The 27,939-nt window shown below is 42.1% G+C and overlaps 2 protein-coding genes across 2 annotated transcripts in view; one reads left to right on the top strand and one right to left on the bottom strand.

Annotated features, from left to right (window-relative positions):
• The window catches only part of LOC145506080 (liprin-alpha-1-like), a 117,136-nt gene that overhangs the window by 41,377 nt on the left and 47,820 nt on the right, over window positions 1-27,939 (bottom strand). The window contains exon 2 of the mRNA XM_081489812.1: window positions 3,703-3,798. The gene's annotated coding sequence lies outside the window, so the exon portion shown is untranslated. The remainder of the gene's footprint in view (window positions 1-3,702; window positions 3,799-27,939) is intronic.
• Window positions 1-27,939, top strand: part of LOC145515753 (uncharacterized) — a 56,598-nt gene that overhangs the window by 13,482 nt on the left and 15,177 nt on the right. Inside the window, exons 3-4 of the mRNA XM_081517103.1 lie at window positions 1,178-1,272; window positions 7,462-7,546. Of these exons, the coding sequence (XP_081373229.1) occupies window positions 1,178-1,272; window positions 7,462-7,479 (113 nt within the window). The 3' untranslated portion in view covers window positions 7,480-7,546. The remainder of the gene's footprint in view (window positions 1-1,177; window positions 1,273-7,461; window positions 7,547-27,939) is intronic.

The raw sequence follows: 27,939 nt of genomic DNA, 5'->3' as shown, positions 1-27,939 counted from the left end.
TTGCGACCCCATGGACTACAGCAGGCCAGGCTTCCTTGTCCTTCACCAACTCCTGGAGCTTGCTCAACCTCATGTCCATCGAGTTGCTGATGCCATCCAACCATCGCATCCTCTGTCGTCCCCTTCTCCTCCTGCTTTCAATCTTTCCCAGCATCAGGGTCTTTTTCAATATGTTGACTCTTTGCATCAGGTGGCCAAAGTATTGGAGCTTCAGCTTCAGCATCAGCCCTTCCAATGAATATTCAAGGTTGATTTCCTTTAGGATTGACTAGTTTGATCTCCATGCTGTCCAAGGGACTCTTGAGAGTCTTCTCCAGCACCACAGTTCAAAAGCATCAATTCTTCAGTACTCAGCCTTCTTTATGGTCCAGCTCTCACATCATAATAAATGTTGTCAAACCTCCCACAATCTTCTGTGCTAGAATCCATCTTGGCTAAAAGATGAGCATGTATATGGGGAGGGCGCTGGGACAGGTCACATGTGGGGAAAGAGGCGAGATACCTGGCCAGAGTGGAACACAGCCCTGGAAGAAGTGTCCCACATTAGTGATTTAAATCCCGTCTCTGGCACACTCCTCACTAGGGACGTTGCCTGCTGTCTTCTCTGGGTCTGTGTGTCCGCTTTGCTCCTGCTCTACATGAACTGCTTCTTTGTTCCCTTTGCGTGAACTGTGCTGCCAATAACTTCTGTGCCTGCTTCACTCCATTTCTGCAGGGAATTCTTTCTCCAAAACAGAGAGGGACCCTGGTGGTCTCACCTGCTGTCAGCAGGACCAGAGCAGTGACTTTCCTCTCAACGCACATTGTAAATCATTCAGAGCCGTGTGGTGAGAAGGACATGGGGTCTGTTCAAACTGGATCCGTGTGGAGTTCAGGGAAGCCTTTTGCTGGTGGGGTAGGAGGGGGATGGAAGAAAGGCCACATTCTCTCCTCCCCTCTATTTGTATTGAATCTTTTAAAAGAAAAGTCTGTAGCAGCAGGAGAGGGGGAGACGGAAGGCACCTCGGCCACGGCAGGGGTACCCTGAAACTTCCACTCACGTTGGGCCTTCTCCCTCCACTGGGAGCACCAGGGGACGAGCTGGCCCACTGGCCTTGGCCCCTGCACCGTGGGCTCTCCCTACCTGCAGTGTGGCACCCACAGCACTCACTCACTCTCCAACACAACTCTCTTCCAGGCTGTGACAAGGACCTGCTGATCGACATCCTGACCCAGCGCTGCAACGCCCAGAGGCTGCTCATCGCTGAGGCTTACCTGGGTGCCTTCGGCCGGGTGAGTCCCCCCAACCCCTCCCGTTTCCAGGCAAACTTCTGAGACACCTCCGCACAGGGTCTGGGCTCTCCAGTCTCTGATCACAAAGGTGTCCGACTTCACTGAACATTCGAGACAGTTCCTCTACCTCAAACGTGTTGCACAGGATGTGGGAAAGAGACACATCAGAAGTGCCGGCACGTGATGTGTGACCCCACCAGCCCTTTCTTAGAAATCATTCAGCTTCATAAAGTACAAGCTCTCACAGCCCAACACTACCAGCTGGTCCAATTAGGCACTGCCTGGGAACACCCCGTGTTCAGCTCCAGGGAAGGCACATAGAGCTAATGATCCAGGCCCAGAAATAAGATCTTTTCCTGCAGTTCTCCTGAGGTCCTCACCCGCATCTCTATCCAAGTGGCTTCCCCACTAGCTTTTCCTCCCAAAGCTGCAGTTAGAGACCATTAGAAAAGAATGGTGCTCAAAAATAATTTCAGGCAATAGAACCGTCTAGAGTACTTTATGGAATCATGCACTGGTTTCAAAGCAGGTGCCATTAAGGATTTCTCTCCTCTTTTGTGCACTTAAACCACAGATTAAGAATGAAAACTCTTCAGTCCAAAAGGACCTGGAATAGCAATTACTTTTTGTCACCTGACCATTATCGATGAAATACCACCATAACTCTTTCTCTGTAAGACTAGTTCTTAAAGATTTACTCCATCTCCAAACCTCAGGCTCTGAACAATCACAGTACACAAAACAAAGGTGTTCTCTGCTTTGGAATGAATGACATCCAGAAGGCCACCACTGCTCATGAAATTAGCTGAATTAAACTGTAGTAGGAAACCAGTTGTTGTTTTTCTTCCAGGTAAAACTGCTCCTTTTCTTATGTTCCTGTGACACCCGGAGTAGTTTTCCTTTGAAAGAGAACATAAAAGCTACACAAGCAGCACTGTGTACAATAGCCAGGACATGGAAGCAACCTAGATGTCCATCAGCAGACGAACAGATAAGGAAGCTGTGCTACACATACACAATGGAATATTACTCAGCCATTAAAAAGAATGCCTTTGATCAGTTCTATTGAGATGGATGAAACTGGAGCCCATTATACAGAGTGAAGTGAGCCACAAAGAGAAACACCAATACAGTATACTAATGCATATATATGGAATTTGAAAGATGGTAACGATAACCCTATATGCAAGACAGAATAAGAGACACAGATGCATAGAACAGTCTTATGGACTCTGAGGGAGAAGGTGAGGGTGGGACGTTCTGAGAGAATAGCATTGAAACATGTATATTATCATATGTGAAACAGAACACCATTCCAGGTTCAATGCATGAGACAAATGCTCAGGGCTGGGGCAATGGGATGACCCAGAGGGATGGGATGGGGAGGGAGGTGGGAAGGGGGTTCAGGATGGGGAACACATGTAAACCCATGGCTGATTCATGTCAATGTATGGCAAAAACCACTACAATATTGTAAAGTAATTAGCCCCCAACTAAAATAAATAAATTTATTAAAAAAAAAAAAAGCTATACAAGTTGCAGCATCAGTCACCCAATATTGCTGCAATATGCATACTGCCGTAAGAGAGGTCATTTTCAGTAAGTTCATATCCCAAAAGTTTACATACATCTGTGCCTTTCATAGATGAGGTTAACTTGGGTAAAAGCAATACTTTATCACTTTCTACAAAATGGCCCTAAAACAGACCAAGAAAAAAACTAAGAAACGAGGTGTTTGCACCTTCTCAGACACCGGATCCTCCAGGGAAGAGGCCTTACCACACGCCCAAGGTCTCAGAGTGGTCAGACCCCCTGTGCTAGCGCCCCAGGCATCCAGAGAGCTTGAGGACCCTCAGAGGAGCCTAGTGGGGCCCCTCGGCTCTCAGATCCCATCAGGTCAGTTAGTCAGTCTCCTAGTCACTTTTACTGCCACGGGTCCCTGGCTCACACGGTTCTGATTTGGGCATCGCCACGTGGTATCCAGATGGATGTGGAAATGGTGCCCCCCCCCCAAGCTGCTGCCCCAGGACCTTACCCTGGCTATCCCTAAACTGAAGGCAGGAGGAGTCCAAACCTAAAACTCTACTGTCCCGCTTTAATACCAGAGCATTAATCTCGATCCCCCCGCAAAATACCCATCTGTGCACCGAATTCAATCCATCCTCCCACCCCTCTCACCAAGTCCACAGCATCTGCACTCTGACCCTCAAGCTGGGCTGGCCACCTCCCGCTCTGCCCACTGCATCAAGAGGAGGCCCTGCAGGTCTGCAAACTGAGCGGCCAGGGCTCCGTGCACTCTCCCCGGGACCTACACACTCAGGCCACCCCAGACACACACCCCCGAGACTGCTACACCACATCCTCTGCTGCCGGCACACAGGCCTGGCTCTCTGCCCCTCCCTCCGCGCCAGGTGTGCGGACTGACCTTACCTCCCGCCCCTCAGCCTTCACCTCCTGGAGTCAGGGACCGGGTCCAGCCAGGGTCTGATACAGAACAGGAACTGCATTCACAGAAGTCCACTCTGCCTGTAAATAAAAAGGAGGGAAAAAAATCCCATTAGGGTACACTTAACAGGGAAAAAAAAAACACCGACAAACTGTCTAAATTTCCCTTTTCCTTCATTTCTTCCTCTGGCTGCCCCCCAGTCAGCTTGCTGGACCTTGGGGATGGCTTCCTGACCCCCACTGCTCACGTTCAGAATGACTTCTTCCACCTGGACAAGGCCAGCTTTCCCTTCCTGTGGGAGAGCTGATAGATTTCCTGTATGCTAACCATTGATTTTTATGAACATGAATAAGAAAGATGAGAGGAAATTACTCTCTTAGCTGCTGAATAAGGTACAGTTCTGGGCACATTCCACAAATACTTCTTACTATTTGATACTTTACGTTAGACGAGCTGCTGACACTAGTCCCGAGACACACGAGAGGAGCCTTGGAACACCGCTGACACACTGGTCAGCGTAAGGGATGCGGTCACTCCAGACCTTGACCCAGAGCAGTTCTCCCCAGTGCAGTGGAACCTGGGACCCAAGATGCCCCTGGGCTGGGGAGGTCTGTCCCAGCTGAAGGGCTGGGCAATCTGACAGTGGTTCCTAGAGGAGGCAAATTCACCTGAAGTAATATTCTGGAATACAAACTGGCGCAGCCACTATGCAGAGCAGTATGGAGATTCCTTAAACAAACAGTTATCATATGATCCAGTAATCCCACTCCTGGGCATACATCTGGAGAAAACTCTAATTTGAAAAGCTACATGCATCCCAGTGTCCATAGCAGCATACAATAGACAAGACGTGACTTTTATATCTAAGACAACCTAAATGTCCAATGGCAGAAGGATGGATAAAGAAGATGTGATATGTACATATGTACAATGGAATATTGCTCAGCCATAAAAAAAATGAAATAAAGCCATTTGGAGCAACATGGATGGACTTAGAGATATTATCATACCAAAAGAAGTAACAGAGAAAGAGAAATACCATATGATATCACTTAAACATAGAATCCTTAAAAGTAATCCAGATGAATCTACATAGAAAACAGAAACAGACTCACAGACATAGAAAACAAACATATGGTATCAAAGGGGAAAGGTGCGGGGGATAAATTAGGAGTCTGGGATTAACAGATAGATCCCACTGTAAATAAAACCGATAAACAACACCGGTTTACTGTATAGCACAGGGAACTCTATTGAATATCTTGCAGCAACCTATAACGGATCACCCTGCTTTATACCTGAAACTAATACAACATTGTAAATCAACTACATGTCAATATAAGTAAATACGTTTTTTAAACATTTACTTACCACTGCACAGTGACAAAGCAGTTTGCACAAGTGTTTTTCTAATGTAACATAAAATTTCCCGAGGGTTTACACGATGACTATTGGGGTGGGCAGAGTTAAGACAACTTCTAAGTCACACTTGGTACAGGTCTACAACATGGCTTCAAGAGCAAGTATTTTTTTTACAACAGCAGGAAAAGTGATAGAAGTTAAAAACATATTCCAACAAGCAGAGTGCTGGCCATCCTGTGTCTTGCCCTGAGCGCACACAGTTAGGTAAAGGTGAAAGGAAGAAAGAAAAGGGAACCACCATGTCACTTTTAGTTGAAGTGGAGCTGTCGGAGCTGCTGCGACACGGCCCACCTGCAGCTCCAACAGATCCACTTGAAGGGCATCCACTCATCAGCCTAGTTTAGGCCCAGGCTGTGAGGCCCAAGGAGTCCCTTTGGGGCGAGTCTTTGGCAAACAGGAAAGAGCAGCAGGCAGGCTGCGGAAAGGCACCCTGCGAAGACTGCATCTGCAAAGCTGTGTCTGTCCCTCCGGAGAGCATTTAAAACACTGACTAGACAACGCAGGTGAAGGCTCCGCTCTGAACTTGAGAAGTTTGGCTACTTCAACATGTTACTCAATATCTGTTTTCCCTAATGAAAGGACTGTCTTCTGATGTCCTGAAAAACAAGCCACCACTACAGCGAGCTTCCCAGGTGGTGCTAGAGGCAAAGAACCCGCCTGCCAATGCAGCAGACTTCAGAGATGCGGGTTCAATCCCTGGGTCAGGAAGATCCCCTGGAGAAGGAAAGGGCAACCCCCTCCAGTATTCTTGCCTGGGAAATGCCAAGGACAAGGAAGCCTGGCGGGCTACAGTCCATAGGTCACAAAGAGTCAGACAGGACTGAAGCAACACACACACACGCACGCGTATCATGTTAGAATGAACTAGTGCTCTGGAAAAAAGATCAAGCCGGGCGAGAAAAAGTACTGGGGCCGGGGCATACTGTCAACGGTGATGAGAGCAGGCTCTATGAAGTAGGCAGCCAGCACAGACAGCAAAAGAACATGCAGGTAACAGGACCAAGTCAGGTCCCCACAGTACCCAGTGTGGGCTGGGCGCCTTAGCCCCTGTCACATGGACAAGCCACACCTTATGGCTTCCCTGAGTTCTAACAGCAGGACCTGGGGGATTTGTCTAGGTACACACTTCCTTGCTGTAGCTCTGTTACCTCCTTTGAGCCCCGCTTTTGTCCTCTAGAAAAAGGACATTGATTGCTACCTTAGCAGGTTGCTACCTTAATCCTGTGAAGACTAATTAGGGGAACCCTACAATGAGTAGCTTGCCTTAAGACATATCAATGACTAGCTGGCCTTAAGAGATGCTGGGCTTCCCTGATAGATCAGCTGGTAAAGAACCCTCCTGCCATGCAGGAGACCCCGGTTTGATTTCTGGGTCGCGAATCCTGATCCGCTGCAGAAGGGACAGGCTACCCACTCCAGTCTTCTCGGGCTTCTCTTGTGGCTCAGCTGGTAAAGAATCTGCCTGCAATGCGGGAGACCTGGGTTCAATCCTTGGACTGGGAAGATCCCCTGGGGAAGGGAAAGGCTACCCACTCCAGCAGTCTGGCCTGGAGAATTCCATGGACTGTAGAGCCCATAGGGTCGCAAGAGTCGGACACGACTGAGGAACTTCACTTCACTTTCAAGAGATATGACCTGAATCCAGATTAAACTGGAGGCTCCCAGTGTCCTCTGGCATTTCTTCCCTGAAGCCAGCCAAAACCCACACACGTGCATTTCCAGGGTCTCCACTTAGCCAGCTGGACAGAAAACCCAGCATGGTGCAAACAAGCTGACAGACAAGCAGGAGAGGACTCACCGGCAGACGGCTTCGCTCAGGTCTCAGGTGGATCTCCGGGACCACAGCAGGAACCGGCGCTCTCAGCCCCTGGGCTCAGCAGCGCCCTCATTCTCAGGCGGGCGGCTCTGCCCTGACGGGCGCGGGAAAGCCACCAACTTCCCCAGGCTGACCTCACGCCGCTTCCACCGCTGTAGCCTGACCTCACCCGGCCACACCCCTTTTGGCGGAACTTCCTCTTCCTCCCTTGATTCCAGCCTGAGGTCCGGCCCTGGGCCCCGATTGGTCACAGCCCCATCCCTGAGCCAATCACGGTGGCCAGGGAGGATGGAGCACACCGATTGGCCAGGTCCAGGTCATGGGATCATATTCCAGGTCCCGTGACCATACTCCAGGTCACGTGTGAGCTGCTCACCCTGTGTCAGCGGTGGAGAGAGTGCGGTACCCCAAGAGCAGGGCTGAGAGTCCAGTCACTGTGTCCGTGTGCTCAGGGTCCTGGGACCTGCCTGCGCGTCCTCTCTACACACTGCTTTGTCCTCTGCAGACAGAAGATTCACGATAAACCTCTTCGCTTCGCAAGCGCTGTTGCACGCATCCACATTCAAGGGAGCAAGGCCTCCGGTTTGAAGGTAAGTTTGGAGATCCTCTCTTAACCTCCGGGCTTGTTTCTTGTATCCTGTTAGAATAATTTATTCAGTCTGAAAACCCCCAGGAGGACCACCACATGCTGCTTTGCGTATTCAGGATTCTTAGCTGTTCTGAGTAGAGGGCATGGCCCAGGGGCCTCCCAAAGGCAATGAATTTTGTCCAAGGAAGCACCTGAGAGGCTGAATCTGAGTCACTTTGCTGTACACCTTAGACAAACAAATTATGGTAAATCAGCAATACCTCAATTTAAAGAAAAGATATTTCCTCATCAAAAATTGTTCGAATTTTGTCAAGTTTTTCTTTCAATTGTTGGTTCTTAGTATGCAGTCTAATTGGTTTGGTGGTGTTTTGTGAGGTAGGGATCCAACTTACCTTCTCCTATGGATACAATATTGTCCCAATGGGACGATTCCTTTGTCCTTTCTCCTGGAAATGTCCTTTCTGCGTTTACATATTAAGAAGCTTTTTTCAAAATGCCAAGTATCGAGAACTTCAGGTCTTTGGTAATTTGTACCCCAGAGGCTTGTTTCCACTTCTGTGTCTTCTCTTCGCATTTTACCATTGCCCGTTTGTCGTATACACAAGTGCCCTCAGAGGGCTCTCTGAAGTGAACCGTGTGTGTTTCTGTGAGGACAGAGGATGTGAGCACAGAGGAGAGGCTGAGTCCATAGTGACCATGTGACCATGCTCAGCAAGCCCAATATTAAGTCTGGCTGAGACTTTCTCAGGCAAGGTCTGTGTTTCTTCCTCTTGGTGTCTGGATATGCAAAACGATGTTGGTGGATTGGGACGTGGGTCCCTGGGTCCAGCAGTGTAGAGATATACCCATGGCCTGCTTTTCCATGATACTTTCCTCCTGCGGGCTCCGCTGAGCTGGTGTGGAGAGATTTCTGATAAAGGCTTGAGAGGTAGTCAATCCTTCTGCTTTTCATGCCCTGCCTCGTCCATACTTCTGTCATTTTTTTTAATGTAGCTAATTTTCAATGGTGTTAGCCCTTGTTTCATTCTGACACTCAGGCACCTGTGGTTTAACAGACCTCCAAGTCCCGGGAGCTCTTTGCCTGGTGGAGACATGGAGCACTCAGGGAGCAGTACCACATCACCCTGGAGCCTGGACCAGAGAGAAGGTTCTTGCCAGGAAGGCTCCATCCCTTCTGTGGGGGGTTCGGAGTTATCACTTCCGATTGTGCATCCCCCGGGCCCTCGGTGCAGGCCCCACTCTGAGATCTGGAAAGGAGGTGGCTTCCCTCCCTGACACAGAACTAGTCTTTTCTGTCCTCGTCCTTGTCGCGTCCCATCTGGCTCCCAGGCTCTACCCTTGAGCCTCACGCACAGGATCAGGAGAGCCCAGTTCTAGAGGAGTGTCATACAAGGAGAGTCTCCTGGAGACACTCCATCCCTGGGCCTAAATAAGCACTTCTTCGGAGTTTCACAGCCCTGGGTGTAGATCCTGGGTTTGTGTCCATTTTACAGTTGAATATGTTGAGCCTCAGATCATTGTGTGATTTGCCCTGGGTCACTGTGCGGGTCAGCGGGTGAGCTGAGATTTGAACCCAGACTGTATGTCTTGGAGGCCGTGACGATACAGGTGTTTCCGCTCCTCGGTTAAATTTATTTCAAGTTTTTTTTTTTTTTTTGATGCATTTGTATATGGGACTTTTCTGTTTTCTTATGCTTCCTATCCTGCTATATTGCTGAGTTTATTAGTTGTAATACTTCTTACTTGGTGGCGTTTTTAGGGTTTCATATAAATCCTGTCATAATCAAATAGTGACAGTGTAACTTCATCTGTTCCAATGGGGATGCCGTTTATTTCCTTTTCTGGCCTAGTTCCTCTGGGTAGGACACTTCCGCCACTATGTTGAACAAGATTGGTGAGAACAGGCATCCTTGTACTATTCCTGATCTTTTAGGAAAATCTTTCAGCTCTTTATCACTGAGTTGGATGTTAGCTGTGGGTTTGTCTTAACGTGCCCTTTAGGATGTTCCATGGATAACCACTGTATTGAGAGATGGTATCAGAATTGATGTTACACTTTGTTGAAAGCTTTTTCTGCAATTATTGAGAAGATCACATGATTTTAGTCTTCATTTTGCTCATATTGTGTATCACAGTAATTGATGTACAGACAATAAATCATGCTTGCAGGCCCAGAATAAATCCATTTGATCCTAGTGTATGATTCTTTTAATGTATGCTTCAGTTTGGCTTGGTAATATTTTTTTGAGGATTTTTACATCCAGGTACACCAGGGTCAGGGTTCTCTAGTGGTTCATATGGTAAAGAATCTGCCTGCAATGTGGGAGGCCTGGGTTTGACCCCTGGGTCAGGAGGATCCTCTCGAGAAAGGAATGGCTACCGCACTCCAGTATTCTTGCCTGGGAAATTCTGTGGACAGGGACCTGGTGGGTTGTAGTCCATGGGTCACAAATAACTGGACATGACTGAGTGGCTCACACTTACAAGAGTGCTTCTTGACATTTTTAATATCTACATTGAAGATTTTATCTCAGTCAAAAATTGCAGTCAAAGGCAAACATGTCAAAAGTCCAAGAGTCCTTAGAATTAAATGACAATAAGACATAACAGATGAAAGCAAGAAGGACTCCACATATTTACTTTTCATAAGAATTTTAGCTCTTCAGAGGAATTCTCATTAAGCTGAATTAAAATGCAAGCTTTAGTTTAAAATCTTAACCTTTTTCGGTATTATGTTTCTATTTTGAGACTGAAAGTTCATTATTTATGTACGAGATATTAAGCAATGCTATGTAGCTATTAAAATCATATTTTCAAAAACTCTAATGACATTTACAAGCACTTATACTGGAAAAATAGCTAGGAATAGAAGATGATCCCGTATAGCTTTAAATGAAAGTACATATGTGTTGAATGATAGTTTTCAGATTGTATTTATTGATTTTTATTTGGAGAATAACTGCTTTACAATGTTTGGTTGGTTTTCCTCATGCAACACCACGAATAAGTATATTACCACTCTTTGGTTAGACTGCCTCCCAGTTCCTGGCCTCCCACCCTCTAGGTCGTCCCAGAGCACCATGCTGGGCTCCCTATGTTATCCAGCAACTTCCCATTAGCTAGCTATTTTGCATATGGTAGTGGCTATGTTTCATTGCTACTCTCTCCATTTGTCCCACTCTCTCCTTCGCCAGCTGAGTTCACAAGTCCTTCCTCTACATCTGTGTATTTATTTCTGCCCTTCAAATATTCACCAGTACCATTTTACAAGATCGCATGCGTATGCATTAATATACTACATTTGTTTTTCTCTTTCCGACTGACGTCACTCTGTATCCCAGTTTCTAGGTTCATCCACCTCAGTTCAACGGATTCGTATTTGTTCCTTTTCATGGCTGAGTCGTGTTCCATTGCATGTATGTCCCACAACTTCTTTTTCCATTGTTCTCTTGAGAGACATTAGGTTGCTTCCATGCCCTGCCTATGTTAAATAGTGCTGCAATGGACATTGGGTACGAATGTCTTTTTAGAGTTATGGTTTTCTCAGGGTGTATGGCCAGTAGGGGATTGTTGTGTCATATTGTAGTTTTAGTCCTACTTTTTAAGGAAACCTATGTTCCTTCTCCATAGTGGCTGTATCCATTTACATGCCTACTAACATTGCAAGAGGGTTCCCTTTCTTCCATGTCCTGTCCAGCGATTATTATGTGTAGAATTGTTGATGATGGCCATTGTGACTGGTGTGAGGTGATACCTCATGTAGTTTTGATTAGCATTTCCTGAATAATGAGCGATGTGGAGCATCTTTTCATGTGTTTGGTGGCCTTCTTCCTGTCTTCTTTGGAGAAATTTGTTCAGGTCTTCTGCTCATTTTTCAATTGGTTGCTTTTTTTCCAGTATTAGTCTCGATCATCTACTTGTGTACTTTGTAGATAATCCTTTCCCAGGATTCCATAACGTACATAATTCCTCAGAACATACCTTAGTCTTTTTGGACGGAAGAACATCAAGTGCCTTCTTTGGTGTGTATGTATGTACATGGCATGGGTTTATTTTCATTGTGCAGATCTTGCCCTTATTCCATTAGATTTATCCCTGAGGAGTTCATAGGTTTTGATGACATTATAATCAAGGGTATTCTTTAAAATGTCAATTTCTGGTCTCGTTTAGTATGCTGAAGTACGGAGCATTTTTATATGTTGACCTTGTATCCTGCAACGTTGCTGAACTCACTTTCATGCTTGTACCTCTTTTGTTGATTCATTTTCCACGTTAATCATCAGGTCGTCAGCAAGTACAGTTATATTGTTTTTTCAGTTCATATGATTTCGATTTCTTTTTTCTTGTCTTGTTACAGTGGCTAGGAGTTCCAGTACAGAGTTGAATAAAAGCCAAGAGAGCAGACATCCTTGCTTTGTTCCTGATCTTCAGGAGAAACACCATATGATGTCAGCTCTACATTTTTTGTAGATGCCGTTTATGAGGTTGGGGCAGTTTTCTTCCATTCCTAGATTGCTAAGATTTCCATATATAAATGATAAATATTGTCAGATGCCTTTTCTCTCTCTTTTGAGGTGAGACTGTGGTTTTTATTTTCAGTCCATTGATATGGTGAATTTCACTGATTTCTTCAAATGTTGGCCCAAACTTATGTTCTTGGGATAAACCCTACTTGTCATGATACCTTGTACTTTTAATTGATTACTGATTTCCTGATGTGTCATTAAGGAATTTTGCATCTGTGTCTCTGAGGGATATTGATATTCTTGTAATATGTTTGTCTGGTTTGGGTATCAAGAGAATTCTGGCCTCAGAATGAGTTAGGTGTTTCTTTCTTCACTATTTTGGAATAGTTTGTGTATAACCAGGATTTTCTTCATAACTGTTTGTTAGGATTCACTACTAAGGCCATTTAGGATAGAGATTTTGTGCCTGTGGGTGTATGGGTGGGTAAGATTTCTAACTACGGATTTGAGTTTCAATAGATTGAGGTTATCTGTTTCTTACTGAGTGGCTTTCATAGGTTGTGTCTTTCAACAAAGTAGGGTATTTTATCTAAGTTGCCTGAAGTTGTTCACAGTTTACCCTTTCCTTTCAGTGTCTATAGGATCTGTACTGATGTTCCCTCTTTGATTCTTGATATTGGTAGTTTATGTCTTCTCTTTTTTCTTCGTCACTCGGCTTAGTCAGTTTTATTGATAGTTTGAAGAACCTGATTTTAGTTTTTTCATTTCATTTTGTTTCTCTGGTCTCTGTTTCATTGATTTTTACTCTTTCATTTTGTTCTTTCTGCTTGCTGTGGATTTCATTTGTTCTTTTATAAGTTGTTTAAGATAGAGTCTTAGAGTATCGATTCAGAATCTTTATTCATTTGTGTAAGTATTTAATCCTATCAGTTTCCCTCCAGGTAGTGATCTAGCCATGTCCCGTAGCTTTTTAATATATTGTATATTCACTTTTATTCACTTCAACATATTTCCTGTTTCATTTGTGATTTCTTCTTTGACACATGAATTCTTTAGAAATATGCTACTTTGCTGATGTTTGGGAGACTCCTGGATATCAGGGGTTTTTTAATTTCTAATTTAAATCTGTTGAGATCAGAAAACATGCTTTGTATGATTTGAGTCACTTTAAGTATGCTGAGATTTGTCTGTCTTTTGAAGAATGTCCCGTATCCCCTTGAGAAGAGTTTTATCGTGCTTCTTGTTGGATAGAGTGTTCTATCAAATGTCAGTTAGATCAAGTTGGTTGATAGTGCTGTTTAAGAGGGTTCTCTGGTAGCTCAGATGGTACAGAACCTGCCTGGAATGCGGGAGACCTGGGTTTGATCCTTGGGTTGAGAATATCCCCGGGAGGAGGGCTTGGCAACCCACTCCAGTACTCTTGCCTGGAGAATTGTTTAAAGGCTTCAACATCCTTACTGACCTTGGTTGGTTGTCTGTTTTGGCTTCCTTGTTCAATCAGTTATTGAGTCACGGAGAGGAAGACTGAGGTTCCTGACTGTAATCGTGGGTGTGTCTATTTCTTCTTTCAGTCTATTTCGTTGTTGGTTTCCTTATCTCTTCTTTTTAAAGCTATTTTTTAATACACTTAACTGACTTTGAAATTAGCAGATGTGTTGCTAAAGAAATTTAGAACACAAAGCATTGAAACTAAAATTCAAGCTAGCCAGAGATATTTTTAGTGAGTCGAGTTAGGTCGATCCTTCAAACTTGTTCATGAGTCGTGCTCATTCTTTGTTGACATATTATGATGTATGAAAGCTATTTCAGAGAAGTAATGTGTAGTCATGACAATTTTATCATGGTTTGGTAGATAGGTTAAATTTATTGCCACAGATGAGTCATAGACTTTTAATGGTATAATTTCTTTGTATAAAATTTTGCCAGCAAATTTAAAAGGTAGCAAAGAAAAGATCAAGTAATTTTGAAGTTATGCTCAATACTGTTGTCTTTGGCTTAGCCTTTGAGATTATGTAATTGTTTAAAAATCCATTTTCAAGATGATGTAAATGGCCCTTGTGACTGCTTCCGTGGGTTTTTTTCCTCAATTGCTGCTGCTGCTGCTAAGTCGCTTCAGTCGTGTCCGACTCTGTGCGACCCCATAGACGGCAGGCCACCAGGCCCCCACGTCCCTGGGATTCTCCAGGCAAGAACACTGGAGTGGGTTGCCATTTCCTTCTCCAATGCATGCAAGTGAAAAGTGAAAGTGAAGTCACTCAGTTGTGTCCTACTCTTCACGACCCCATGGACTGTAGCCTACCAGGCTCCTCCGTCCATGGGATTTTCCAGGCAAGAGTACTGGAGTGGGTTGCCATTGCCTCCTCCATTTTTTCCTCAATTAACCATCCTTAATTACTGAATGCAGACCCGCGCGTACAGGAACGTGAAACATGAGTGGATCGGCAACAAGTGGCTGCCCAGTCTCGGCCTCCCGCACAACCGTAGCTATTTCGTGGAGTGCCTTGTGCACGTGCGGATGCTGGACCACTTGACCAAGAAAGCCCTTCGTGGGCAACTGAAAATGGTTGATAGTTTTCACAGGTCAGTCGGTGCAAGAAGTTCTCACAAGCCTGCTGAGAGATGTTTGCCTGCGGCCAGGTCTAAATTTTTTTTTTCTCTTGGAAACAGAAACAGTTTCCAGTGTGGAATTGTGTGCCTGCAAAGGTTGAACTATGACCAAAAAGAACTGGAAAGGAAAAGAGAAGAAAGCCAGCATGACCTGAAAGGCTAGTACAGTCCTATTTCTTGCTTCCCAGTGTATAAGCAGCCTCAGTAATTTCCTATTTGAAAGAAAACTTCAGGAAATGCTTTCCTTGGAGAAAACACACCTCGCATCATGACAGAGGAGGGAGGGATGGAAAGGACTGTTTTTGAGGTCGTCCTCTGTGGCCAGAGAACTTGTGCTCCGTCCTTGGGCTCACGTCGGTGAGCTCAGTCGTGTCTGACTTGTTGCGACCCCGTGAACTGTAGCCTACCAGGATCCTCCGTCCATGGGATTTTTTAGGCAAGAGTACTGGAGTGGGTTGCCATTTCCTTGTCCAGAGGATCTTCCCGACCTAGGGATTGAACCCAGGTCTCCTGCATTGCAGGCAGATTCTTTACCATCTGAGCCACCAAAGGTGCTGAGTACTCTGCAGATTGTAGATGCCACTGATTAATTCACAGAAATTCCTTGCTTAGGACTTTGCAGATGAAGTTACTGCTTAAAGATTACTTTTGTCATTTAAAAAAAGCAAAGTTAATATCTGATTTGAATGTGATGACTGTTTTAATTAATTTCCATTTATATGCACTATCAATTAATTCAATTAAAACATTGGGCTTTTAAAAAATTGAGTATCTTATACTGAAGTGAGTTTCTCTTTGTGCACGTGCTAACAAACTTCATGCATCTATCTGTGCGTCATGAATTGTTTTTTTTTCCCCTCCCTTCCTTTCTGCCTTCCTCATCTTTCTTTTTTGTAAAGTGTAGTTGATTTACAATGTTACATTAGTTTCAAGTGTGTAACAGTGATTCAGAATTTTTTCTTTTTCTTTTTTTTTTTTTACTGGCTGTGCTGAGTCTTTGCTGCTGCACAGGCTTTTCCCTTGCTGCGGCAGGCGGGGATACTCTCTAGCGGTGGTTCCTCAGCTTCTCACTGCAGTGGCTTCTCTTGCTGTGGCTCCCGGGCTCTAGAGCACTGGCTCAATGGTTGTGGGGCATGGACTTGGTTGCTTCTTGGCATGTGGGATCTTCCTGGATCACGGATTGAACCCGTGTCTCCTGCATCAGCAGGTGATTCTGTGTCACTGAGCAACCAGGGAAGCCCTGATTCAGCAGTTTTACAGATTACACTCCATTTAAAGCTATTACAAAATAATGACTATATTTCCCTGTGCTGTACAATATATCTCTGTTGCTTAGCTATGTCATACATAGTCGCTTGTATGTCTTAATCCCATACCCCAATTTTGTCCCTCCCCAATTGTCCCTGAGATAAAGTTGTGAGATATATACATATACAGTGGACTATTACTCAGCCATAAAAGGAGAAAACTCTGCTATACACAACAATGCGATCGACCTAGAGAGTCTTCTGTTCAGTGAAATAAGCCAGGGAAAGACAAATACTCTCTGCTGTCACTGACATATGGGATTTTTAAAGTGAAATAAACAAACATACCAATCACAGTTATAGACAAATGTCCTAGCAGCTCCCTGCCTCTCTTCATCCCGCTTCCCTTCCCGACTCTTTCCTTTGCTTTCCTCCCCGCTTCCTTCTGTGCTCTTCCTTCCCTTTCTCTCTCTGCTTTTCCTTTTTCTCCTCCTCTCTCTCCTTTCCATGCTCACTCTCCTTTCTCCCTCCACCCCATGCCTTTCAGTGACCATGTTGAGCCAAGGGGGTGTTGTTGTTGTTTTTCAGTCACTAAGTTGTGCCCAACTCTTTGTGACCTCATGGACTGCAGCTGTCAGGATGCTCTGTCCTCCACTATCTTCTGGAATTTGCTCAGATTTATGTCCATTGAGTCAGTGATGCCATCTAACCATCCCATCCTCTGCTACCCCCTTCTCTTGTGGCCTTCAATCTTTCCCAGCATCAGGGTTTTTTCCAGTGAGTTGGCTCTTCCCATCAGGTGGCCAAGGGGTAAATTAAGCTTATTTCTTTCTTTAGCACATTCACTGGAGTAACACATAGAACAGGCTCAGCATCACTAAGTTGGTCTGTTTCCTGAGCTGACTATCGTATTAACAGATCCCTACCAGAAAATGTGCTGTGTCCAGGAATCACTCAACTTTTTAACTTTCTAATCGCAAAGTGAATTCTTCCTTTTATATCTTAGAGGTCGGAGAAAATTACATCTTTGGGCTACTTTCCTTTTTCCAATTCACCTGCTTTCACATTTTAAGTATTTGATTTTACAGTTTTAAGCAAATCATGGGGCCGTGTGTGTGTGTTCATAATCTGAAATACATCACAACTTATCTTTGTTTCATGAAATGCCAGTTGAACACCAGATACTGTCATTTGGTCAATTTGTGATATATACAAGCTGTGCTTGTATCTATTTGCATTCATCAGGACAAGTATTTAAACTAAATTGGTGTGCTAGTTCAATATGACTAAGTTCCGTCAATTTTATCAGTTGATTACCTCATTTAGTGGGTGTTTACATTTTTCTAAATAACTAACCTCAACATTTAAAACTAGCCTTGTCATTGGGAATCCAAAATTAATTTAATTTCTAACAAGAGCATGAGAAAGGGTGCAATTAGGATACTTGATAAAGTAAGTTTTAAATCAAAAAGATCAAATTTAAAACATAGAATGATAATCTGACAAACTGGGTTTAATAATTACTGTGAATTTTGACCCAATACAGATGTAAATATCGTGAAATATCTACACTTACACATGTCCACATCAATAAGGTTTATTGGCAGAAGTCTTTTGCAAGGTAATTTGATAATACATATTATAATAACTAGAGAAATGTGTATAAACTTCATGACTACCACAGGGAAGTAAACATTCCATCTTAAAAAACTGGGAAAATATCTGGGCATGAATACGTCCCTTATGGTGTTACCTATAATAGTAATATATTAAAATCAACATAAACATCCAGCAATAGGAAAATGACCAAATAAATAAGAGTATCATGAAATTGATAGAATTTTGTATAGCCATTAAAGAAGTAAAAATCATGGAGGCTCTGTAGGAACATAGAACATTCCATACTAAAATGTTATATGCTGTCTGTGCTATCATTTAATTTATGTGAGAACCACAGAACTAGAACTATTTATCCAATGTGTGCTTAGGGAGAATATGTCAGACTCTGTGCTAAAAACAACAGGCAGAAGCTGGCATGTAAAACCTTTGAGTATTTAATAAGTGTTTATGTGTAGTTTGTTTAATGCAGTGCTTGCTGTGTTAGTTTGCTGGGGCAACAATATCGAAGCCCTAGAGACACCTACTGCCTCACACTTCTGGAAGCCAGAAGTCCACAACCAAGGTTCAGGCAGAGCTGACCCCTCCTGAGGGTCAGGATGGCATCTCCCCCACGCCTCGCCCGTCAGTGCTGGTGGTTTGGCGATAATCACGGGCGCGCCTGGGCTGCGGGAAGCACCACCCCCATCTCTGCCTTCGCCTTTATATGGTGTTCTCCCCGTGTGCTGGTCCGTCTCCGGATTTTTGCTTTTTTAAGGATACCACTCACAATGGATTGGGCCCACCCAAGCTTAGTGGTGAAGAAGTGCCTGCCAATGCAGGAGACTTAGGGTCAATCCCTGGGTCAGGAAGATCCCCTGGAGAGGAAAATGGCAACCCACTCCAGTATTCTTGCCTGGGAAATCCCATGGACAGAAGAGCCTGGTGCGCTACAGTTCATGGAGTTGCAAAGAGTTGGACATGACTAAGCAACTAAACAACAACGTGTGTGTGTGCTTGCTAAGTCACTTCAGTCATGTCTGACTCTGTGCAACCCTATGGACTAAAGCCCGCCAGGCTCCTCTGTCCATGGGATTCTCCAGGCAAGCATACTGGAGTGGGTTGCCATGCCCTCTTTCAGGGGAGCTTCTCGACCCAAGGATCAAACCCATGACTCTTATGTCTCCTACATTGCAGGCAGGTTTTTATCACTTTAATAGTAGGACTCAGTACCCCCTGGGGAACCCTAGCAACAACAATGACCTCTAATTAAATCCATCCCCTCGGTAAAGATGCGCTCTCTAAATAAGGTCAGCCTCTGAGGCGCTGGCGGTTAAGCACTCCAGTAAATGAATTTATTGTGGATGGGGGTGAATTCAACCCATTACATTTAGGATACTATAACGTTTTAATAAATATTGGCTAATATTGTTATTATTCTTGCCAATAGTATTAAGAGCAGTAGTCAGAATATCATGAGATTGTGTGTTGTGAAACCAATCGCATTAACAAAATAGGATGAAAACCGTTGATTTTCTAGGGTGATAAGTTTCTAAGTAATCAGGAATTTTTTGTTTCCTTCTTCTGTTTTTCTCACCCTTATTTTAAAATTTTTATCATGCCTATCCTTCTCTAGATTTCGCACTATTTAAAAAGGGGGGAAATCTAAAACATCTCTTAAATATTAATATAAGCAGTTGCCATTCAACCATAAATACAAATTCCCAGGCTTTCCTCTCTTTCCCATCTTCAAACAGTGTCTTTTTCGTCTCCAATAGAAACACACCTGTGAAAAGTCCAGCTCCCTGATGGAGGAAGACAGAGGCTCTTTTCTTTCATTCTGTCTTTAACTATTACTTGAAACAGCAGCCTTCTCAGCTGCCTTCGTGTCCATTCCGAGGACTCTCTTTACTTTCCGGCCACACCGTGCGGCATGTAGGAGCTCAGCTCACCAACCAAGGGTCGAACCCTTGCCCCCTGCACTGGAGGCGCGGTGTCTTAACCACTGGACCTCCAGGAAAGTCCCAGTTCTTAGAATGTTACTTCACCATCTCTGCTTTTCCTGGCAGGAAAAACAAGGCATAATGTTTAAATTTCTCTCATCTCTGCTGGTGACTGTGTAGTGATTACAACGTACGTGTTACTGCCTGTGGACTGTTTGTAGGAAAAAGGCCCTCAGGCCAGGTGACAAAATCTTTGCCTGTTTTAAAGTTATTCTTTTCTGTCATGATCTTTTTAAATATTTGTTTTCCTCCAGGTATCTGGTCTGTTGGATTTCTGTCTTCCTTGTGTGTCACCATCCTTGAGTTAGGACCCAGTGTTTTGTTTTCAGGAAACAAAATCTTGGATTGTGTAGCTTTCAGATTAAGAAGAAATGAATGATAAAGGTAACCATCATTTTGGAGTATTGATGGGCCACTTTTAAAAATATATATATATAACTCATAGATTATTCAGCTAAAATTTTTATAACTTATTTTATTTTATTTGACCATGCTGGTCTCCGTTGCTATGCGGGCTTTTCTTGTTGCAGAGAGAGGGCGCTCCCCTCTGACTGCAGAGCCGGGCCCTGGGCTCGCCGCTCAGTGTTCGGGCCCCAGGGTCCAGAGCACAGGCTCAGTACCGTGGTGTACGGACTGTTGCTCCAGACGTATGGGATCTTCCTGGACCAGTGATCGAACCCGAGTCTCCCGCACTGGCAGGCAGATTCTTTACCCCTGAGACATCTGGGAAGCCCCCAGGAAAGAAATTTTAAATTAAAAATGTATTGTTTTCACCTCATAAGATACAAACTGTCTTATTAAAATAGTAAGACTCAGTATTAACACGAGGGTGAGGCAGAAGCCACAGTCCCTGGGACCGTAGTCATGAGCCCTTCTGTCTGGCCCTGCTCCTGATATCTCAGGGTCCCTACAGTTTTAGAAAGACATTTCATGTGCAAGAAAACAGAGGATCCGTTAAATGAATTATTATTCATCCAAATGATGGGATGCCTGATGATCATTAAACACTGCGTTAAGGACAATATTTCATGGAAAATGTTCACGATATATCAAGTGAAAGAGTAAGCTAATAAATATAATACAGATTCGATTTTCTGCAATAATGATTAAAAAGTGTGGAAGTGTATACATCAAACTTAAACCATCATTGTTTCTAGGCAATGGCACGATGGAAAAAGCTTTGTGATTTTAGCATTTTATAGTTTCTTTAGATGAACATGCACTGATTATGAAATTGGGTGGACTGAAGTTGGGGTCTGTTATAATGTTGAGGGGTGAGGTAAAGCCATTATATAAAGAATCTTGAATATATAACACACTGGAGTATTAACACCCATTCATTTGTTTAATCACTTAACCATTAATTCATTTAACAAATACTTTCTACCCTTTTACTCTATGATAATCACTGAGGAAGGGCTTCCCAGGTGGCTCAGTGGTAAAGAATTCTCCTGCCAATGCAGAATCCCCTGGGTCAGGAAGATCCCCTGGAGTAGGAAATGGTAACCGTCTCCAGTATTCTTGCCTGGAGAATGCCATGGACACGGAGCCTGGCGGACTACAGTCCATGGGGTCTCCTATGAGTCGGACAGGGCTTAGCGAATACACAACAACAAAAAGTCATGGTGGAGGCCACCACGGATATACAACAGTGAGCAAAACAAACTCTCCCTGCCCTTAAGGAGCTTAGTGGGGAAAAGGAGAAGTAATAAGAATCACCCAAGTACATGTATAATTATATCCATGATAAGTGCAGTGAAGGAAAGGAATAGTGCTATGAGGGTCCATGGCAGGAATGCAATATCCATATTAAATTTTTAAATTATTATCTAATCAAAATATATAGTGCCTCCTTGTGTGTGTGTGTGTGTGTGTGTGTGTGTGCGCGCGCGCGCTGTGTATTGTACGTTGTCACCAGCAGCAGCATCTCAAGTGAATACTCCAAAACTAGGAAAAGGAAATTCTAGCGAAAACATCTAGAAATACCAAAAGAGTCTGAAAATTCTTCAAAAGTAATATTGAAAAAAAAATACTGAACCTTTGCATGATGAATCCTGGATAATTGCCTGAAGCTCTTAGTGGTGGACCCCTGAAGATTTAGTTTTCCACCATGCTCTTATCATGCATGCATTTTCCCTCAGAAGCTGAAAGATAAATCTGACAAGCTCTGGATAAACACTGGCTAAGACTCTACACTTGCTGGTATGGGAAGGCGACATGACTTAGTCCCTGTTATCATCAGGTCTCCTATTAGGCAGCCTCGGCAAGGAGTCTGGATAGATCAACGTGTCAGGCTGCGTGCTTGGTGATGATTCAGACTGGGGTTGAGTTGAAGTCGCCACTCAAACAACTGGGAATGTACAGCCGTGCACAATTCCATTTAAACTGCAGGAAAAGTGAGAAGAGGGATAGGGTTTTGAACCCTGGCCCCGGTGGCATTGTGGTCAAGAATCCACCTGGCAATGCGAGCGACACAAGGGACCCGGGTTTGATCCCTGGGTCAGGAAGATCCCCTGGAGGAAGAAATGGCAGCCTGCTCTACTATTCTTGCCTGGAGAATCCCATGGACAGAGGAGCCTCATAGGCTATAATCCATAGGTTCTCAAAGAGAAGGACACAACTGAAGTGACTTAGCACAACAAGAAAATCTTACTTGTCACTAACCCAATTGTTTTGCATTTTTACTGATTTGTTCTTTATACACTCTAGCTTTTCTAACTTTCTATATTGCTTTTACAGTGAAAAATAAGACTTCATTATATTTTGCTATATGATATGTAAAACATAAGGTCCTAAGATACTGGAAGGAAATGTGCAAAATATAACCACAATTATCTTGGAGTGATGGGGCTTTATGCAATTCAACTGCGAGGGCCCTCTGAATTCTACTTCTGCATTTTAGGAATTTATTATAAGGACAAATAAATATGCTTTTTTAAAAAGAGTTAATTGCCACCTGGACAACAAAGTGGTGCAACACTGTAAACATCTAAAGTGAAACAGCAGATAAACCTCCACAGGTCCTAGAGTCAGTAGACTCTTCACCTTCCATGGGACCTTCACTAAGTCACTGACCTGTTCCAAACCTCTTCTGTAAAACTGGAACAGTAATGCACCTACCTCACAGGAAATTAAAATAGGAAAATACTGTTTTCTGGATGACTAAACTGAAGATGTAACTGCCTACATAAAAATGAAAGTTCTTTGGAAAAAATCTACAAGTTTATGATAACACAATTTAACAGTGTTTTGCTACTGACACAATCAGTTCAATCTTCAGTGAATTAAAGTTTGAGAAACCTTGAGGGAAATTATAAAGAATTAAAATTCTAAAATAATCGGCAGCAGCTCTGATGAGACAATGGATGTCCAGCCTGCCTTTTGTTGATGTTTATCTGCATTTTACATAGATCAACATTCTATCAAGGTAGAGGTTCTATTGCGTGTGTTCACTGAGACAAAGCCTCCTATTGCTTTACTCTAGTTCAAAGATGCAAATACACTTTTGGGATTTTGATTCTGAAAATTATCCTATCTGTTTCTACACCATTTTGACATCAATGTAATTGTTGATTTTCCACCACAAGGAGTATAAAAGGAAAGAGTGGCCTAGAGGCAGCAATGTATTTTAGATCAAGGGTGGCTATGAATCCCATTTTCTCACACTGGTCCACGGAGTGAAATACTTCATTGTGTACTGGTGGGACAGAATGAAGCACACTGCTTTGAAACTTTTATCTTTAACTGGTTTTTACTATAGTATTTTCTTTCTTTTCAATTTAGAAAGATAATAAGAGAAAGAATTACAGGGGAAACTATGTTTCTATCTCAGTGTTTTGGACAAAGCAATATATTGAATCTTTGACATTTTTAGAAACCACCCACATGATTTAAAAAAAAAAGTTTGCTTCTTCTTGAGGCTCATTTAAAGAAACTTCAAATACAAGGAAATACATGACAATTATCTTTTGATTCCTGCAATTCAGTGGGACTCATTTAATGTTAGAATGCCAGTAAAAATTTTTGCTGCCCAGCAGAAACACAGAATCCAGATCAGATGGTCCTGATTACCTGTAACACTGACAATAGATGTAAGAACAGGCACTGTATTTTGGAGCATATTGCTCTTATTGTGAAGCTTTGGACAACTTTTTTTTTAACTTTCTATGTTGTACTGGGGCATAGCCGATTAACAACGTTGTGATACTTTCAGGTAAACAGTCAGGGGACTCAGCCATCCATATACACGTATCCATGGGCTTTGCCAATGGCTCAGTTGTAAAGACTCTACCTGCAATGTAGGAGACAAAGGAGACATGGGTTCAATCCCTGGGTGGGGAAGACCCCCTGGAGGAGGAAATGGCAACCCACTCCAGTATTCTTGCCTGAAAAAATCCCATGGACAGAGGAGCCTGGTGGGCTACAGTCCAAAGGGTGGCATTGAGTCGGACACGACTGAGCAGGTTCTCCCCCAAACTCCCCTTCCATCCAGGCTGCCACATAACATCGAGCAGAGTTCCCTGTGCCATACAGTAGGACCTTGTTGGTTATCATTTTAAATATAGCAGTGTGTACATGTCTATCCCAAGCTCCTTAACTATCCCTTCCCTCCATCCTGCCCCCTGGCAACCATAAGTTTGTTCTCTTAAGTCTGTGAGTCTAGGACAACGTTTAAGTTCCTCGATAATCTTCTTTCTGAAAGAGATTCAAACTCCCTTGATCTAAGTTCAGATTTCACCCTGGGGCCACTGGTTGCTGGCTGAGGATGGCCAGCAGCAGATGCAAGGGAGAGACATAGCGCAAAGGCGAAGGCGGGCTGGGGCTGGGTGCAGAGGAAGAGAGACACAGGTAAGTGATCAGTGCACAACAAGGCACGTTTGTTCATACATCAGATTTGTGTTATTGAGGGAGTACTGCTTCTTAGTACTTCTTCTTAGAAGAAAACTACCACTATTAGTCAGGATCCAATCAGGAAAACAGGGTCCACGCCATGTGGTTCAATAGGAGGAATTTAATATAGGAGCCTGTCACAAAGGTCATGAAATCTGGGGCCACCATGACTTTCTGCCCAGAGTGTCTTTACCATCAGGCTGTTTCTTTCACTTAGGGAAGAATTAAGTAAAAACAGATATTTTCCGGTCGTTTCTTTCTTAGGAGTATTATTTTCCCCACTCATTCTTTAAAATATGTTTTAACAGTTATACTAAAACCCTTTCCTTATTTGCTTTTCCTCATATGCAAATCAGACTCTGAAAAATACCTTCAAAAATGCAAAAATCAACAATGCAGATCATAGAAATAAAAAATGCAAAAAAAAAAAAAAATCTTGAAAATACCAATCACTCTACACCCAGAGATAATAATTTCAAATTTTTAGTTGAAAATTTTATAGAAAAATCTTACAGTATTATACAGTCTTGTTACTAGCTTTTATCCTCCAATGAACATTTATTTATTTTTTTCTACCTCATTGAATATTCTTCAGAAACTTTCTTTTTGGTGTATTCAATATATATCAAGTCTAAATTTCTTTACCATTTTCCTACTGTTGGACATTGAGTTTATTTCCAACCATGTAATTTTAAATAAAGCTAAAATATAATATTCTTATAAGTAGGCTTTTTTTTTTTTTGCCTCTTTGATTATTTCCAAAACTAAGAGAAGTCCTACCCTTTTTTTGTCTCTTCTTAATTTGTGAGAGGGGGGAAAAAGTCAGGTCTAATTATGACTTAAATATGAGTAGTGCTTAATGACATGGTTTCTTAGAAGTTAAAGAAAATTATAACTTTAAAATACAATTATATATAAAAAATAACCAATTCCAGAAACCTCTAAAGTTTTCATGCACTTTAGTCCCCTCAATGTTCTCTTCATGTTCTCTCTATTTTCCTCTTAATGAACATAATTTTCTACAGTGTCATCCTTCAAGAAAAAGGATCAGATTCTCTTATATAGATTTTCTACTTTATTCAGTTACTGTAATTGGAGGCAATATTATTTTCTACTATTTCAATAAACTGTCCTTCAGCTGAATAACAGGCTTGGATATATATCTTTATACTTAATATTGTTTCTATGGGAAAATGTATTCAGAGATTCAAATACATATTTAAAAATAAACTTTAACAACACAATTTGCTTACAGGTAAAGGACATTCAGTATTTCAAAAAGTAAACCATATTTGGTTAACCTTGTTCCATTATTCACATATTACCAAATACCATTGTACTTTGATATATAGTTCATCAGGTCAAATATGAAAAACTTTTCTAAGAAATGTGTGTGTGCGCATTAAATATTAGATATGGTAGATTCTTTGAAGGATTTAGGCACTGGAATTACTAGCTGACCCTTAAGTTATGTTGATTTCCAGAAGGAGACTATAAACTGTGTCAATGAAGATTCTGAGCAAATTTTGCACAATAGCATAGTCATCACTGTTGTTATTGTCTTGCTTTATTTTCTTTTCATAACATTTCTCATTCGGTTTATAATATATTTAGATGTTTTTATTTTAAATTCCATCCTTCATTAGAGTATTAGCACCACGAGAGCAGGTCATTTCTTTCCTTCTCTGCTTTATTTACTGTCTTGTATATAGTAGGTACGCAATAAATGCCTTATTTGAATGAATGACTATTGTGTGAATAAAATGTGATGATTGTTTCAGATCTGATACAACAGAAATAACATATAAAATATTGAAAATTTTGTAAATAAGCCCAATTTAAAAAATTGCAAGTGTCATATTTTTATTATCATACAAAGTATTTGTGAGCTGTTTTGTTTTATAGATATATTCATTTGTGTCATATTTTAGATTACATATATAAATGATATCTTGAAATACTGAGTGTGTCAAATCTTGAGCTGTGTCTGTACAGAAAAGAAGTGTGAATCTCAAAGCCTACATTACAAAACATGTATCTTTTTCTTTCCAAGTAAATTAAAAAGTTTTGTCTTAAAAAAATGTGAAATAGACCTAACTCTTTAAACCAAGCAGCATTGCTGATGATTTTAGAATGTGGTTGCCCTGACCTTCATGGAAAGTCACAAATATTTTCTTCATTTAATACAGACTTCATTTGCTTTACTCTTAATAAGTAAGTTAAACGTCCCACACCATAAAAATTACCCTTAGACAAAGGGTACTTTGTCTTCTGAAAGTAAGAATTCTGAAAGAATTCTCAACAATTCAAAGATAAACATTAGTCTTTTTGGAGAGGCAAGGCTACAAAGAAATAATAAGATGACCAGCGTCAAATTTAGTCTGGCTTTTTTCCCCCAGCAACTCTTAGGCATTTGTCATGGTGTTTAACAGAAGTTCCCAAAGTTAAATGAGGGAATGGAATTAGAATAGATTTAAAAAAAATGTTTATTAAGATCCACAACTGTATTCACTATTGGTAAGTGGAACTTCAAAGCAGAGTAATGAATTTAAATACATAATAACAGAAAAAATCTTTTTAAAATTTATAGAAGGAACAAGTTAGGTTGGAAAGAATTATTACCATCAATCAGTCTTAGAATTGAAGCCTTTACTTTATGCATGCCTGAGAGGTAAACTGGTTAATATATCTATGGCCTGCACATTTCCACTATATCTCTTTTCTCTCTCTTTCCCACTCTACCCTTCATTTTTCAGACCCTTTCCACCTCTCCCAACCCAGTCAGCCCACACATTCATGCACATGCACAAGTCTGTCTTTGGTATGAAGCTAACATCTTAGGTTTATAATGACCTCATTAGAAAAGTTAAAACAATAGTGCCTATTACCACATAAATGCGTGCAAATGATTAAAAAAATAATTCCTTTTTCTTGTTCTAAATTACATAGACTGTAATGAAAGCAATTACTGTTGCCATTTCCTGCGTTATCAGAATGTTCATATCACTGCAGAAGTAAGAAAAGTTTTTCTATTTAGTTTGGCCTCTGCAATCACAACAAAAGGTATTTATATAAAAGGCCAGAAAACCGTCAAGAAATTGTACTCAATAATCCCAATGCTATCAAATCTATCCTAAGAAAATATTCTAAAATTCTGAAAATTATGAATACAAATATTGCTGCAAGCAACAAAATGAATTCAAGGTAAATTAAGCAAGTAGGAGAATTTGTTGAAAAGATAAGTCATAAATTTAATGACACATTTGTAAAACAGCTTCAGGAACAGATAGGAGCTAAAACAGAATTCCTAGAATTTCTTATCATTGTGCTACCACTGGAATTAGTTAGCTCCAACTACATTTTCCTTCTTGATTTTTACATGCTTAAGATTCAAAAAGTAAAGAAAAAAGAGGACTAACTAAAATCAGAAATGAAAGGGAGATATTACAACTGATACCACAGAAATATGAAGGATCATAGAGACTACTATAAACAATTACATGCCAACAAATTGGACAACCTAGAAGAAAGGAAAGAATTTCTAAAAACATACAACCTATCAAGACTGAATCATGGTGGAAGAGA

This window comes from Giraffa tippelskirchi, chromosome 1, assembly GCF_054371585.1.
Source record: "Giraffa tippelskirchi isolate mGirTip1 chromosome 1, T2T-mGirTip1v1.2.pri, whole genome shotgun sequence".
Classification (NCBI taxonomy): domain Eukaryota; kingdom Metazoa; phylum Chordata; class Mammalia; order Artiodactyla; family Giraffidae; genus Giraffa; species Giraffa tippelskirchi.
Note: the sequence above shows the minus strand (reverse complement) of the source record. Positions and strands in the feature narration are given on the sequence as shown.